General features: G+C 33.4%; 1 protein-coding gene across 1 annotated transcript; it reads left to right on the top strand.

The window, feature by feature from the left end:
• The first annotated feature begins 4,251 nt into the window (after nucleotides 1-4,251).
• Nucleotides 4,252-12,055, top strand: LOC127720218 (uncharacterized). The gene is made up of 2 exons (XM_052226694.1): nucleotides 4,252-4,396; nucleotides 9,043-12,055. The coding sequence occupies exons 1-2, from the start codon at nucleotides 4,315-4,317 to the stop codon at nucleotides 10,674-10,676; spliced, it is 1,716 nt and encodes a 571-aa protein (XP_052082654.1). The 5' UTR covers nucleotides 4,252-4,314; the 3' UTR covers nucleotides 10,677-12,055.
• The last annotated feature ends 4,312 nt before the right edge of the window (nucleotides 12,056-16,367 follow it).

Raw genomic sequence — 16,367 nt, 5'->3', positions numbered from 1 at the left:
CTCCTGGAACAGTGTTTCGGGTGACAACTTTTCGGAGAGAGGAACTGGTGTTTATTTGTTTTCTTTGTGTGGAGATCAGTTGTCATGACCCCGTTTTTTACAAATGTTGTGGTGTCGAGAAAAGCAATTTTCTTGCTTGACAATTCAGATGTAAATTTTATTGAATGATGCAACTGGTTACAATGATAAAAAAAATCTTGTAAATGTTCTGCAGTATCTTTCCATTTCATGTCAATATCATCAATAAAACGGAGCCATGACAAGGGTTTGTATGGAACACTCAAAAGGATCCGTTCTTCAAGATCCCCCATAAAAATGTTGGCAAAAGAAAGTGCCATTTTTGTTCCCATACTAGTTCCGTCAATCTGTAAAAAGTGCTTGTCGTTGAAAATAAAGTTGTTATTTTCAAGCACTAGCTAAAGCAACTGAACTAGACAGTCAGTTGGGGGATGTTTATCCTTTCGAGTGTTCCATACTTTTTCAAAAGCGGTTATTCCTTCATCTTTTGGAATATTAGTGTATAAAGAACACACATCCATCGAAACCAAAATTGTGTCATTAGGTAAAGAACTTAAGGAATTCATTTTCTTCAAATAGTCAGTTGTATCTTGAATATGAGATGGCAATTGTCTAACATGTGGTCTAAGGAGGTAATCAACAAATTCTGAAATTTTTTCGGTAGGATGGCCATTAGCTGATACTATAGGTCTCCCTGGAATCCCTTCTTTATGGAGTTTTGGAAGTAAATAAAATCGACCGGCTTTGCAGGTTTCGTCTGGGCGTAGATAATCGTACGTATCGTCATCAATTTGTTTATCTTTATTCATTTCTGAGAGGACGTCATTTATTTTTTTGTTAATTTCTTTGGTTGGATCACATGTTAATTCTTTATAAAATTTAGAGTTAGAGAGCTGACGATTCCCTTTTTCGATTTAGTCTGCCTTGTTCATCACAACAACGGCACTTCCTTTGTCTGCTTGTTTGATAACAATGTCATCACGGTCTTTTACGTTTATCATGGCTTGGCTTTCTGACTTTGAAATATTTCGCACTTGTTTACCACTGATTGAAGATCTGACTTCAGCTTTAACTGATGTTATAAATTATTCCAAATTATCGTTTTTGCTTTTAGGTGGATTCCATGTACTTTTCTTTTTTTAAATTTGGGGATGCATATGTCTTCTTCATCACTCTCATATTCAGATTCATTCATTCCGGCTTCTTTTAATTTTTTCTTCTGTTGTCTATTGAAATGTTCTTTCAAACGAAGACGCCTGGCAAATTCTTCTACATCTGTCTCTAGTTGTAAATTATTGACGGTAGCTGGAACTGAACAGAAATAAAGGCCATATATATATATATAAATCTAAAGATATGCACAACGGTACTGATATAAGTTGGTAATATACGAAGATGATGTTATAAATCGTGTTGACAAATATTTCGGCTTAACAAATAGCCTTCGTCAGTGTCAATAATTTTAACAATACTAATTGTACGTGTATAAATAAGTAATAACAAAAAGGCGAGCTGCAAGGTAAATTCAAGATGGGGGGATACATTAAACCTGACAAAATCAAACGCTCGACTATATCAACCGACGGAATGAATGGAAAATAAAAGTCATATTCCTGACTTTTTCCAAATGCACTCCTTCGGCGTCAGCAGGTGTAGTCAAGACTTCATCAACCAAGGTAAATCAAAATAATAAAATTATATACATGTAGTTCCTTACATATCTACGCTGAAAGTTTCGCATGCCAACACATTCACTTGTTCCATAGATAAATCACAATGAAAATCTAAGAATTATATATCTAGCTGAATACAAAAATATACATTAATGTTGACATTTCTTTTTTAAGATTAAGTTAAAAGTGTTTATACAATCAGTACACTTATTATTTTAATGAACCAATATTATCTTAGACTATCAGTTTATTATATTATGAATAATTACATTGTAATTAATCTAACCTTTAAAGGGCACCTTGATTGGTAATAAAATTATCTATATCTGTAAACGAAGAAAAATGCCAATTACGCTTTTCAAATCGTAAGCAATACAGCTCATAGAATATCTACATTTAACTAATATTCAAAGCCACATAGCATCATCTTCCAGATAGTTATTAATGTCTATGGAACATTATCAAATCACAACAAAAGGAATATAAAAAACAATCAACAGGTACGGATTTTTTTTCGGCAAGATATAAGTATTTTTTACAATATGAAGAGACAAGAGAGGCGAAAGATACGAAAGGGTTATTTAAACTCATAAGTCGAAAACAAACTGTATACCCGTCCAAGTCCACTCTGTGTTTTTGTAAGATGTATTTCTATTTGTATCCATCTGATGAGTTAAGCCTTTTTCAACGGATTTTTATAGTTTGTTCTTATGTTGTACTGTTACACCACTGTCACAGGTTAGGGGAGGGTTAAGCGCTCACAAACATGTTTAACCCCGCCACATTCTTTATGTGTCTGTCCCAAGTCAGGAACCTGTATTTCAGTGGTTGTCGTTGGTTCATGTCTGTCATATTTGTTTTTCGTAAATTCTTTTGTTATAAATTAGGCCGTTAGTTTTCCCAATTGAATTATTTCATATTTTTCATGTCGGGGCCTTTTATAGCCGACCATACGTTATGGGTTTTTGTCATTGTTGAAGGCCGCACGGTTGCCTATAATTGCTTACATCCACTTCATTTGAACGTTGGTGGTGAGTTGTCTCATTGGCAATCATATCAAATCTCCTTTTTTTATATGGACAAAGTCCTGGCAAAAAACGAAAAACGACGAAAAGACAAACGGTACATAAAACACAACCAAGAAAATTAAAGACTGAGCAACACGAACCCAACCAAAAACCGGGATTGATCTCAGGTGCTCCGGAAGGGTAAATAAATCCTGCTCTACAATAATTGTACAACTTTGAAATCGTATGGTCTTCTGGAATAATAGTTTTATCATAACTCAGAACAATCGGTATAGACACAGAGGTTGTGCTTAATGATCGACTATTTGCGCATGTTTCTTCGAGGAGTCGCGTAAACCCTTCAAAATGTGTTGTCTCATTGGCACTCATACCACATCTTCTTATGTCTATCATACTGTATAGGGAGAAATGAGGATTAAACTGTACTCGGGAATCGATAATTATTTAGGAAAAGATTTAGACTGTAATGTAACATCCTCTTTAATTAGAAAATTTTCGAATCAGTTACAGATAAATCAAAACTTTTTGATAAGATGAAATGAGTTTCCACTATTTTTTGCATTTTATATTTCAATATATATGAATGTATATCATAGATCATTATCCATTGTTTAGCAAACATTTGTCGCAACCCATCCATTTTAGTCTTCTATAAATTTGTATCTCATCCGGTGTATATATATTAGAGAAATTCGTTTTAGCTCAAATCTGACTAATATTCTATGTATGTTCCGGACCATATGAGTATTTGGTGAAACCACATGCGTTTGGGGCATAGACCTTTTTTGGAGTTTTCTTAGCGTTTAAATTATTATTTCAGAAACAAAACACTTTTTCTTATTTCTGCTTATTTTCATTTAATCGATGTGTATTTGTCCCTGTTCATACGAACTTACTCTCATTGTAAGATCATATGAATAGGAGCAAAAACACATTGAATTACTAAAAACAATAAGAAATATTTAAGAAATTTTAACTCAATAAATACAAATGTAATCACCAAAATTAATCTGAAAAAGAAAAGAAAGAGAGTTCGATGACCGAAGTTCCTGTGAGTTAAGCAATTGACTTATTGTTATAAAAGAGTTTATTTAGATATTTCTTGAAGTTATTTTCCAAAGTCGACATATTGCGTTTCGTAACGAAAAATCAAACATTATGTTACTATAATTCTTACTTGTATGTAATGTTCACTTTATTATATTAATCATATAACAATGATTCCCAAATTATAGAATAAGTCAAAATTTCTTTTTTTAGAAACTCTTAATTTATGCGACACCTTTTCAACGTTCATTATGTTAATTACTCAGATGGTCATGACCATACGCTTATGGTCCAAATACTCATATGGTCCGGAACATATATATTTCCTTTTATCATATCAAAAATCACAGTTTGTAAATACTAATGAATTAATAAATCATAACTAAATGTTAAACGATTCATAATGTTCATTTTTTTATGGACTTGTAAATGAGGTTAAGTAAAGTTATAAACAAATCAATTGGTATGCAAAGTACAGTATGCAGTGTGCGATTATACACATGTTTGTATTAAAATTTTAACAAAGTGTAACAATTCAAGGTTAAATCATGAGTTTATATCTTTTATGGTATATCCCTTTGGTCATTTTACAGATGTGGATGTTTCAAAACGTAAATTGTGAAATTCGACGTAAGTATGATTTTTTTGTCTTATGACACATTTTATCTTTTTTGTAGTTACACATCGGTTCCTGGTTCGACAAAAAAAATGAAAGATTTCAATTTAAATCTGTTATTAACAGTTTAAATCGGGGCTTGGATACATCATGTTTTGCTATGTGTCTCGATATTAATATTCTTATTTTCTACTTCATTTTCTTTCTCCGAACTTACTCGCGGTAGTTCTCAGAAATCGTAAACTAGATGCTTTCAAAACTTAAGGACCAGCTATTTCTATGATCTTTTTTGTGTCGAATGAAAAAAAATCAGACTTGTTTGGTTTAAATAACAACAGGGGTGGCGTCCTAAAATATAATCACTAAATAATTCTTGGTTGTATTGAAAATTGATTCAGAAAATACATTTGCTCTTATAATTTCAATTTCCTGAAAATGTTTCCGACCAAAACATTTTCAGAATGGTACCTAACAACTTTATAATTTGGGAAATATGTTGTTAATTGAGGTCTGGAGCTGGCATGTCAGTAACTGCTAGTAGTCCTTTGTTAATTTATGTATCATTGTCATTTTGCTTAGTTTCTTCTGTTACCTATTCTGACATCGGACTCGGACTTTTTTAAAACTGAGTTTTACTGTGCGTATTGCTGTGTATTTGTTTATTCTACATTTGCTAGAGGTAAATGGGGAGGGTTGAGATCTCACAAAACATGTTAAACCCCGCCACATTTTTGCGCCTGTCCCAAGTCATTAGCCACCTTTGTTAGTCTTGTATGTTTTTTTTATTTTAGTTCATTTATATGTTTCGGAGTTTAGTGTGACGTCCATTTTCAATGAACTAGTACACATTTTTGTTTAGGAGTCAGCTGAAGCCCGCATTCGGGTGCGGGATTTTCTCACCCGGTTGAAGACCCATTTGTGGCCTTGGGTTGTTTTCTGCTCTTTGGTCGGGTTATTGTCTCTTTGACATATTCCCCATTTCCATTCTTAAGCTTTTATGTCCCAAGCTTTTATGTGGAACGACTGGATTTCAAAGGATGCATTTTTGATTTTGAGAAGTTGATTGGAAGTCTTATAGCACAATAATATTTGAGAAAAAATATACCTAGCAACCATGAATTTTGGGAAACATTATGACCCAAACTTTAACATGGACCAATTGAATTTTAAAACAAATATAATTCAAATGTTGGTAAGTTTTCTGAAAGGCTCTCAGACCAAGAACTGGATATGAATTTTAGCAGCATCTCTGATAACCTTCGTTCTTGGTGGGGTTTATGTTGCTCAGTGTTTAGTTTTCGATGTTTTTTATAGACTGTTGTTCATTTTGTTTGTCATTTGGTCGTCTTTCTTTTTTTTATCCTGGAATTGTCAGTCCGTATCCGACTTATGTGTTTGACTTTCACTTTGGTAACTTCCGCATCTCTATTTCAAAGATTTGTTAAGGACCTATATTTGAAAAGAATCTCTTCATGCAATAGCCCTAAATAATAAAATTCATGCAGTTTTAAATCCGTAAAAAGTTCATCGTTGATAACAATATCTTGTTTTAGGAAGTTAAATACCTTACTCGGTAATAATAATACCCCGAATGTGACAAAATGTTTTTTGAAAGAGAGAGGCGAAAGATAACAAAGGATATTCAAACTCATAAATCGAAAACAAGATGACAATGTCATGGCAAAAACAGTAAACAAAACATAACATAGAAAACTAAAGACTGAGTCACACGAACCCCACCAAAAACCAGGGTACAACTGACATCATTGATAATATTTTTTCGTTAAATAATCAAGAATTCTCTTGATATACTGTCGAAATTTACCCAAAGGAACTTACTATAAATAAACCAAATTTTAACAGCAATAACAGTCCTTTTCTAGATTTAAATATTTCAGTTTTACACGAGAAACTCTACACAAAAATTTACGAATTTACGACAAAAGGGACGATATTTCTTTCCCTACTGTTAATTTTCCTTTTTTGGACAGTGATGTTCCTTTGTCACCGTCTTACGGTGTTTATTTATCCCAACTCGTTCGCTATGCCCGTGTCTGTAGTGACGTTTTGGATTTCATTGAGCGTAATCTATGTATTACTGGTAAATTATTAAGTCCGGGAGTTCGTTCCTACAAATTACTTAAAACCTTTACTAAATTCCATAGATACAAAGAATTGGTTTGGAAGTTTTGCTGTTCTTGTAGAAAACTTATTTCAAACGGAATCGCACATCCTAATGTTTACGGTGGTGTTGTTTACTGAGCCCGGAAATTTAGATACGATCCAGGTAAACTTATCAATCCTTTCAATAAACTTATTCTAAAAATGTTACCAATTCAACACTGTAATAAGATCTTCGAATATTGTTTTATTTGTATAAATATTGATTTTGTTATCAGTAAATTAAAACCATACTAAATATACTAGTGTTGTACACATATGCACATTCACGGTTCTACAATCTGTCGATACCTATATTTTGGTATTTTGGCATTGCACAAAGTCATGTTTTTCTCGGACTGTTAAAGACGTCTTTACACTAAATTCATTGGATGTTGGATGTGTACTGATTGGTATTTTGATCTTATATACATGATTTTTTTATTAGTTGTTATTTGCTTTGAACTAGCTATCAAGAACCGCTAGTACTCTCAGATCTGTACATTGTGTCTTTTTATGTTGTAAATGATGTATAATTACCCTCCCAAGTACGGTCTATGATTTCGTTAGATTTTTTTTTCTGCTTTATATCGATCTGATGAGTTAAGCCCTTTTCAACTGATTTTTAAAGTTTGTTCCTATGTTGAACTGTTACACCACTGTCCCAGGTTGTGGGGGGGGGGGGGGGGGGGGGGGGTTGAGCGCTCACAAACATGTCTAACCCTGCCACATTCTTTATGTGCCTGTCCCGAGTCTGGAGCCTGTAGTTCAGTGGTTGTCGTTGGTTCATGTCATATTTATTTTTCGTAAATTGTTTTTTTTATAAATAAGGCCGTTAGTTTTGTCAGTTGAATTGTCTCATATTTTTCATGTCGGGGTCGTTTATAGCCGACTATACGGTATGAGTTTTTCTCGTTGTTGAGGGCCGTACGGTTACCTATAATTGCTTACATCCACTTCACTTGAACTCTGTTGCATAGTTGTCTCATTGGCAATCATACCACATCTCCTTATTAATGACAAGTTTCATCAATTGTGTGTTTTATGGTACTTTCAATTTTATTGGCAGTCAAGACTTGAAACTCTCTTCACTGCACTCCAACGCAATCTTATTAAACAGAAGTCAAATGGCCTCTCACCCCAATGATTGACTGGGGTATAGTAATATGGTCATCGCTTGTTCTTCTTCCGATAGTCAGTTATACCATCGCGCGTCCGTTTGGCTCTGTGGGATGTATAAACTCACATCCATTCTCTAATTGCTGAGACTGAGATCAGACTGAGGGACAGTAGATGACCTGTTGAAAGGCTAAATGTCTGTCCCTATCCAGTATATCCTCATTTTTCAGTTGTATTCCAATTTTCCCGCCTATCTTTGCGATCGACCCCTTATTGCAGGACCTACGCATTGCATTTATTGTTAATGTGTCATCGTCATGAAAATACATTAAGTATTTGTCACTTCACGTAAAAAACAACAATAAATCAATTAAATAGTTCCTATAAATATCTTATTGCAAACATATTTGCTGTGACCAGTACAAAGCTTTAAACTTATTTTTTTATAATATCAAAATTACTTACTGGAACTGTGATAAGTTCATTAAAAGCTAATTATTTTCTTCTTGTCAACATCTATGTACCGTTTGGTTATTCTCAGATTGAAAGTTATTTCTTCTGGGTACCAATTGCGCCCCATCAATAACAGATTTGTTCCTATATTATATTAATGAAACACAGTTTATGGTCCCATGCGATAGATACGTCAATATATTCGTTTTAATAGAAAATTTTGAAACCAGGAATCGCTACTATGTATGATCATATTTTGTTTTAAATAATTAAGAACTTGGTAATTTTTCTCCAGAAACTTACCACAGTGAACGGACTTTAAATAAATCTAATATTAACAGCAGCTGTTATTTTATTTCTATATGCCTTTTCTAAAAAATAAGTAAAACGTACGATGTGTGTACTTTACTGTTGTTGTTTTTTGGACGGTTATGTTCCTTTTTTCCCTTTTGACGATTTGCATGGTCCGGAGACTGGAAAAGTATCAATTTTCCTCAAATACTTTAACCCTTTATGATCTTTAATAATTACTGATATCCTGATATGGAGTTGTATGCATACCCCTTTACTGGTATATTATATAGTCTTGAATTCATGTTAGTTTATCTTTTTCAGGTTTAAAACAGAAACATTTGCTTCTAAAAATAATTCACGAAACATCAAAACATATTCGAGGGTCTGAATGAGGGTTCTTCATTTCTGTTTTCTTTAACCTCAAGATCATTTGTCTCCATTTCATTCTTATGTTTGCCCACGTTTCTTAGCACCCCACTATTTTCTATATTTTTCTTTATTTTTTGGTCCATTTTTCTGTATTGTCGGTCCATTATTTTCTTTTCTATAAACCCCATCCAGACCTTTGATTCGTGATAATACAAACTTTGAACCCTCTCTGTATTTCATGACGATTTAAATTTATATTTTCCAGATCCTACTTTTGGGTATCACTTTGATAAAAGTCTGAATATTCGGTCGAAAAAGGAAACATCAGGTTATCTACAGGCTAACAGTATACAGACAGAACGAATGGCAACGAACAAGTTGTTTTCTAAAGACGTGACAGCAGATATTGTGAAAGCTAACAAAGTAAAGTCAGTCATAATTTCACTTGGCAAAGCTTTCTCGTTCCAAAAAGGTCGACGAAAGGGAGATAATCGAGATACATTCATTTTAAACAGAGATGGAGTAGATTCAACAGACGCTTCCGTTACAATTTTCCTGAAGCGAGACAATAATGAGTCTGTAAGCATAAATGGGTATAGCTCGGATAAAACAAAGCAGAAACAATATTCCAGTCGTAAGATTCCGTTTGTCAGAAAACTAATGAATAAAGCTGAATATTTCTCTAATCCTGTCTCAATACAGAACCCAATGTACAATACCAAGACAAAACCAACAATGGGTTCTCCATTGCAGCATATATATTCGCAAAAACACCAATCAAGTAAACTTAATCGAAAGGCAAGGCAAATACCACCGACATCAAGCCGACCTATTGGTTCATCTTCTGAACAAATTGAAAAGGTTTCGACACTTCAAACGAATAACAATATGAAGCAAAACTGGAGAAAAAAGAATTTTATGTTCGCGAACCATCAAGAGTCACAGAACTCAGCAGTGCAGGGAATCGCAGGTAACATTTATGGTAATAGCATATCAACATTTGTTCGCAATCCTTTTCAAAATAAAGGTCTAGTGCAACATCAGCTATTCAAAGTAGAATCGACACCTATACCAACTCGTCGATTCCTGAGAGCTCATAAACAAACAGAAGAATTTTATGATTCAGATGTTAGTTTCAGCTCTGAAACAGATGATATCCCGAATGCGGGAAATACAGTTACAACACATAATGAGTTTTCCATACAAGAGACAGCAAAAATAGTAAAAGGGAAAGATACGAATGTTTCTGTTGGTAAGTCTTTTCCGATACTGGACGCAAATTGGTATACAGACAACAGCGAAATGCATATTTCAAACCGAAATGGAGCAATCCCTACGACTACATCCGTTTCAAGGGCTTTGATAGGGCGTAATGATAAATACTCTAACATCATAAATTATAATACCGCAGGTAATATGAATTTATGGAATCGTGAGAACGTATTTGTCAGAAAACGTTTATCAAGTCAAACTAATATGAATAACTACGACAAAACTTACATTGTAAGACCAATGTTAGATACTTTGTCGCAAACAAAAATTATAAATGAAATAAAGAGAATTAAAAGGTTACACCAGAATGGTTTACACAAGTATAAAGTTAAACAACATGTCATTCAGCAAGATAGTTCGCAAGAAGATGATAGTTTCGACTGGGAAAGTGATGAAGAGTATAGTTTTCCTTCAAAAACTTTCAAACAAGCCAAGCGCAGGAATTATTATGATTCAATTTATGGCAAGTTTTCAACCAGCGAGGAAAATGTTATACAAAAAGAATCGAAAAGGGGTTTCAAACAGACGGCGGGATTAACAAGCAACAATGTTAATGACAAAAGAAAGTTATACATAGCAAATAAACATTCATTTATTCGAAAAAAAGATGACCTTTTCTTCATTTGAGACGACTCATGTGTATATGATTATAACGGATAATAAACATTACATCTATTTTAGTTGAGATGACATAATGTAAAAACATAATCTAGGTATAAGAACCGCAGAATATTATATAAATTACCAATTCCTAAATTTGAAAGGAACAGTATGCTCTAAATGATTGAGATGATCTCTATAAGCAGTAGTAAAGAAATCATGTCAAAATTATAAAAAAGATACATCCATAAAGGAAAGTTCATGTTTCAAGGGAAAGTAAACGCAATCCCTTTCAGAGTGATTTTTTTTCGTATGCTGTTCTACTACCTAAAAATAGAAAAAAGTTATAGGAAATGACTTTTAGGTTTAGGGTGGGGGGGATTGGCGCCTTCAAACTTGTTTAATCCCACCACTTTCTTATGTGCCTGTCTTAAGTCAGTAGCCTGTAATTCAGTGGTGGTCTTTTGTTGCTGTATATCATATTTGTTTTTAGTTCATTATTTTGTACATTAATCAGGCCGTTAGTTTTCTCGTTTGAATTGTTTTACATTTGTCATTTCGGGACCTTTTATAGCTGGGTTTTGCTCACTGTTGAAGGTTGTACGGTGACCCATAGTTGGTAACTTCTATGTCATTTGGTCTCTGGTTAAGAGTTGTCTCATCGGCAATTGTACCACTTCTTCTTATTTTTATATTTGACTGCTATAACAAGATTGTATGATTAACATTTTCGTAGTAAGAGCTCAAATTAGTAAACGATGATAATGATTGGTTCAGGTGGAACGGTAGTATTTTCCTTCCGGGAACTATCTGAACACTATGATTGGACAAAAAATACAGCATCTACTATATACATATTTTCCCTAACTGAGGATTGAATCATACAGGTGAAAATAGTTTTTGAGAATTTTTTTGATTTTGTTTTCACTGCATGATTAAAAGTCTGAAAGTCCTAGTGGCCTTAGGCTTATAAATATAACAGAAAAAGTAAACGGTCGTCAAACATATTCACATTTATTTCTGAGTATTGTAATTAAATTACTTCAGGTTAACTGTGTATGTAGGTTCTTGGTCAGTGTTAGAAAGGGGTGAAAATTCTAAAAAGGCTATGATATTACCGTTCCACCTTCATGCACCAACATCAGTCTTTCGGATTATACAGTTTTGATATGAAAACAAAGTAGAGCAAATAATGATGATTGAAACGTTACAAATGTGCACTAATGTATTTATAAGTTTTTTGTTTTGTTTATTATGATTTCTAACTTCTAGACACGATGTTTTTCACTCTGCCTACCTTTCCAACATTTTTGTAAGAGTAGACATTTTTTTCAGTTCAGTTTCCATGTATGTATGTACCGTTATTACCAAACTTATATGTTAAAATAAAGACGTTTCAAACTATATGACTACGAATACTTAAAAAAAAAACAATCATCGGTCCATAAAGGGCATGTTACATACATTTGTACATGTATAATAATAATAGTCTTTTGTTCAAAAGCAATACAGCTTATAGAATATATACACATGACATACAGATACATATTGATATATGTATATGGTATATATCATTAGAAATTGGAAATTAATTTTGCACGTGATATACATACTAAATAATCAATATATGACATGAAGATTTGTCTTAAAAACACGTCATTATGATTTTAATTTACCTTTCTATAAGTAAAGTTTATTTTATTGAATTTTAAAAAAATAAAGTAGATCGATCATATACGGAGGTACATTTTTTTCTACGCGATGTCACTTCGTTTTGATTCGTTTACAAGTCTTGAACATATATATTACAGGTTTAATTTCACATTGGTATTTAGTAAACTTGTTCTGTGCAAACATGCAATGTAATAAATAAATGTGATTAGCATTTGTCATTGAAAACAATTGTTATGACACCTATCGATCATATAAGTTAACTAATCATAGAACTTTAAATGAATCTTTATATCTTGAATAGCTAATTATAGTAGAACATGTATTGCATATTTACAGCAAAGATGTTTTTTTATTATCATAATATATTATTATCAAACACAGCCTCATCTAATGAATGTTATTGCTGGCTTCCAATCACACCGTGTAGAACACAACATATAGGGTGTTGGCACGGGGTGTCGGTTTTGAAGCGGAGAAAAAGCGATCATGGTAAGTAAAAGTATCAAATTTTTTTTTTTGAGAATTGTAAGCACTAAATCATGTATTGCTTGGAATGAACCGAACCATAACCTATTATCAGCAAGCTGAAGCAGACGTTTCCAGTGCTCCGTTTTCTCAAGCAACTCTCCCCAGTTTTCCGTGTTGCAGATTTTGAGATTTCATATGCAAGTTTCAGGATATAAATACACTTTTGGCGATTTTTTGCACGTACGATTTATATAGAATGAATTCCTATCATTGAATTTATGCAAATGCCAACTTGTTAGTCAAACTTTATAGGTATTAAAGTTAGTTTATCATCGAAATGTAATGTGTCGCTCGGTGTGTTAGATTTTTCGTCTCAAGGGGTAGAGGCATTTATTAAAACAAGGATAGATTTGCCTATTATTCGGTCTTTATCTGATAGTTTGTAATTCAAACAAGCCTAATCTGAAATTATGACTCATTACAAACTTAAAGTATTTCATTTTGCCGATAGTTTAGTTTTTTAAGTAATGTGCAGGTTTAATAATCAGTATATACATTATTAATGTTAGAAATAGAGAAAAAGCCTCAAAGTATTTTGTTTTATACCTGAACATGATTTTTTTCCTTTTCAGTTACTATCATGGTCAGAAAGAAGTCACTGCTATGGCTCAATGCACCAAAACATAGAGCAACTTCAGAGAGCAGACCTCCGTATAAGATTTGTCCGAAGCCACCAACAGCTAAATTTTATCAAATTTCTTCACCAGTTTCCTCTACAAAGCACACGTGCACGCCGCAAAAAGGACTCACTACGAAACAAATTCGCTTAATTACTCTATCCTCAGCTATGCTCACCGGCATCAATATTAACAAATGGAAAAAAAGCTTCAAGAAGACCTGAAGAAGATGACACATCTTTTTAAAACGATTTTTAATTGCACGTGTGCTTTGTAGAGGAAACTGGTGAAGAAATTTGAAAGAGATTAGCTGTTGGTGGCTTCGGGCAAATCTTATACGGAGGTCTGCTCTCTGATTTTGCTCCATGTTTTGGTGTATTAAGCCATAGCAGTGATTTCTTCCTGACCATGATAGTAACTGAAAAGGAAAAGGAATCATGTTTAGATATAAAAGTAAATATTTTGAGGCTTTTTCTCTATTTTTAACATTAAACATGCACATTACTTAAAAAAACAAAAATATGAGCCAAATGAAATACCAGGTCTTAAGTTTGTAATGAAACATCATAAAAGAGTAGTCGTGTTTGAATTACAAACTTTCAAATAAAGACAGAGTTATACGCAAATCTATCCTTGTTATAATAAATGCCTCTCCCCCTTGAGACGCAAAATCTGAAACCCCGAGCGACACATTACATTTCGATGAAAAACTAACTTAATTTAAATCCTATAAGTTTTGAATAAGAAGCTGGCATTTGCTCAAGTTCAATAATAGGAATTCACTTCGATATAAATCATACGGGAGGAAAAATCACCAAAAGTGTTTTTTTATCCTGAAACTTGCATATGAAGTCTCAAAATCTGCAACTCGGAAAACTGGGGAGAGGTGTTTGAGAAAATGGAGCACTAGAAACATCTGCTTTTGCTTGCTGGAAATAGATTATGGTTCGGTTCATTCCCAGAAATACATGAATTAGTGCTTAGTTACAATTCTCAAAAAAGAAATGTTTATACTTTTACTTACCTTGATTGCTTTTTCTCCGCTTCAAAACCGCCATCCCGTGTCAAACATAGCCAACACTCCGCATGTGGTGTTCTACACGGTGAATCAGTATATACATTACTAAATGTACATACAATTAATTTCAATTGATGTAGTTGTTACATACAATATTATCAAAAAATAAACAAAAGGTGGAAGATAACGGGGGATATTCACAACTCATAAGTCGAAGAGAAACTGACAACGCTATGGCTAAAAAACAAAAGCCGACAAAAAGACAAACAAGTTTACAAACCACTTACTATAAAAAAAACTAAGGACTGACCACCGCGAGCCCCACCAAAATATGTGGGGGATCTCAAGGTTTTCGGAATAGTAAGAAGATCCTGCTTCACTAGTGGCATTCGTCGTGTTGCTCATGAGAAGTACACGTACATTTGGTTATAATTCTCATTCGGTGAGGTCGCAATCCTGGAAAAAAGGACGGCATAGTGGTTACACCAATTGCATGGAGCATATCCATGGTCAATTATGGCATAACAGGGTAATTACAACTAAACTGGCTCTGTCGTTTCAATTATCCTGGATTCCAGTCAAACGTTCGTGCCCATTAATATTCCTAGTGATCAAGTCACAAAATTATCTAGCTAGGTTAGGCTGGTTGCAACCGTTTTATGGTTTTTGTTTTAGAGGAGTAGGCAATTTTCTTATAATGGTTCCATATCTATGTATACTACAATTGGAAAATGAAATAGAAACAAAACACATCCTATAATTTCCATTTTCATTGATGACTACAGATTCACAAAAAAATATGACCTTTAATTTTTACAATACAAGACTGAGGGTCTGGATGGGGATCCCTCATTTCTTTATTCTTTAGTTGTGTAGATAATTTTTCTTTTTCCATTAATCTCTTTTCTGTATATTTTAGCACCCCATTATTGTCTATTCTTTTTTTTTTTGCCTATTTTTCTCTATTCTTTATTGTTTTAGTCCTTTATTCTGCACTTTTCTGTCCATTATTCTCTATTCTGTAAACCCCATCCTGACCCTTATGACTCACGATCCAAATGTGACACTCAGTAAAAAAAATCTCAGATATTGATGTTGTCGCATATTGTATAGACCCACCAAAAGATGTCAATAAAATAAAACACGCATCTAGAGATAATTTTTCGGACTTCAATAATTGCCATGATTTCATATTGTATAACAAGCCCTAAATTATCCTAGCTGTAGACAAGTTGTTTCTATCTTCTCTGACAATTGTTCTAAACTTCCATTTTCATAAAATCATTTAAATGATAAAAGAACATTGCCCATGCTGTTGCTAAATTACATTGGAGGGGCACAAGGTTAATATCAAAAGCAAAAGACACAAAACTACACCACCTCGAAAAGGAGAAAGAGAATGTGTATTATCAGAACGGTCATTATCGCGAATCAATCAACAATTTCAAAACCAGTGTCCCCAAATTGACTGCTTAGTGTAAACACATGTCCCTTAGGTCGAATTAGACTAATTAACAGTTATTCATACTAGACTGTGTGTTCATACAATACATAATTGGCAGGATGAACTGGTCTTTCCTGGACAGAACACTAGACTTGATATTAATCAAACATTCTACCTTGACCTATAATGGTTTACTTTTATAAATTGTAACTTGGATGGAGAGTTGTCTCATTGGCACTCACACCACATCTTCCTATATTTATATAGTATGCATTACATACCTTTCTTGCAATGTATTGTTTTGTGAGATACGATTTCTATATAACATCTTGGATGTTTGTGCTTTTATGGGTCCATTGAAAGTTCTTTCACAATACTAGTTCCAGATACGTTCATCGCTATATTCGGGTAATCATGGTAATGGTGACATACATCAA

The sequence above is a fragment of the Mytilus californianus genome, unplaced genomic scaffold, assembly GCF_021869535.1.
Source record: "Mytilus californianus isolate M0D057914Y unplaced genomic scaffold, xbMytCali1.0.p SCAF_11, whole genome shotgun sequence".
Classification (NCBI taxonomy): Eukaryota; Metazoa; Mollusca; class Bivalvia; order Mytilida; family Mytilidae; genus Mytilus; species Mytilus californianus.
Note: the sequence above shows the minus strand (reverse complement) of the source record. Positions and strands in the feature narration are given on the sequence as shown.

Excerpts from the sequence above, each read along its gene's own strand:
- LOC127720218 (XM_052226694.1), top strand. The coding sequence starts at position 4,315 with ATGAGTTTATATCTTTTATGGTATATCCCTTTGGTCATTTTACAGATG. Across the intron at positions 4,397-9,042 it reads CGTAAATTGTGAAATTCGAC|ATCCTACTTTTGGGTATCAC; the intron begins GTAAGTATGATT and ends TATATTTTCCAG.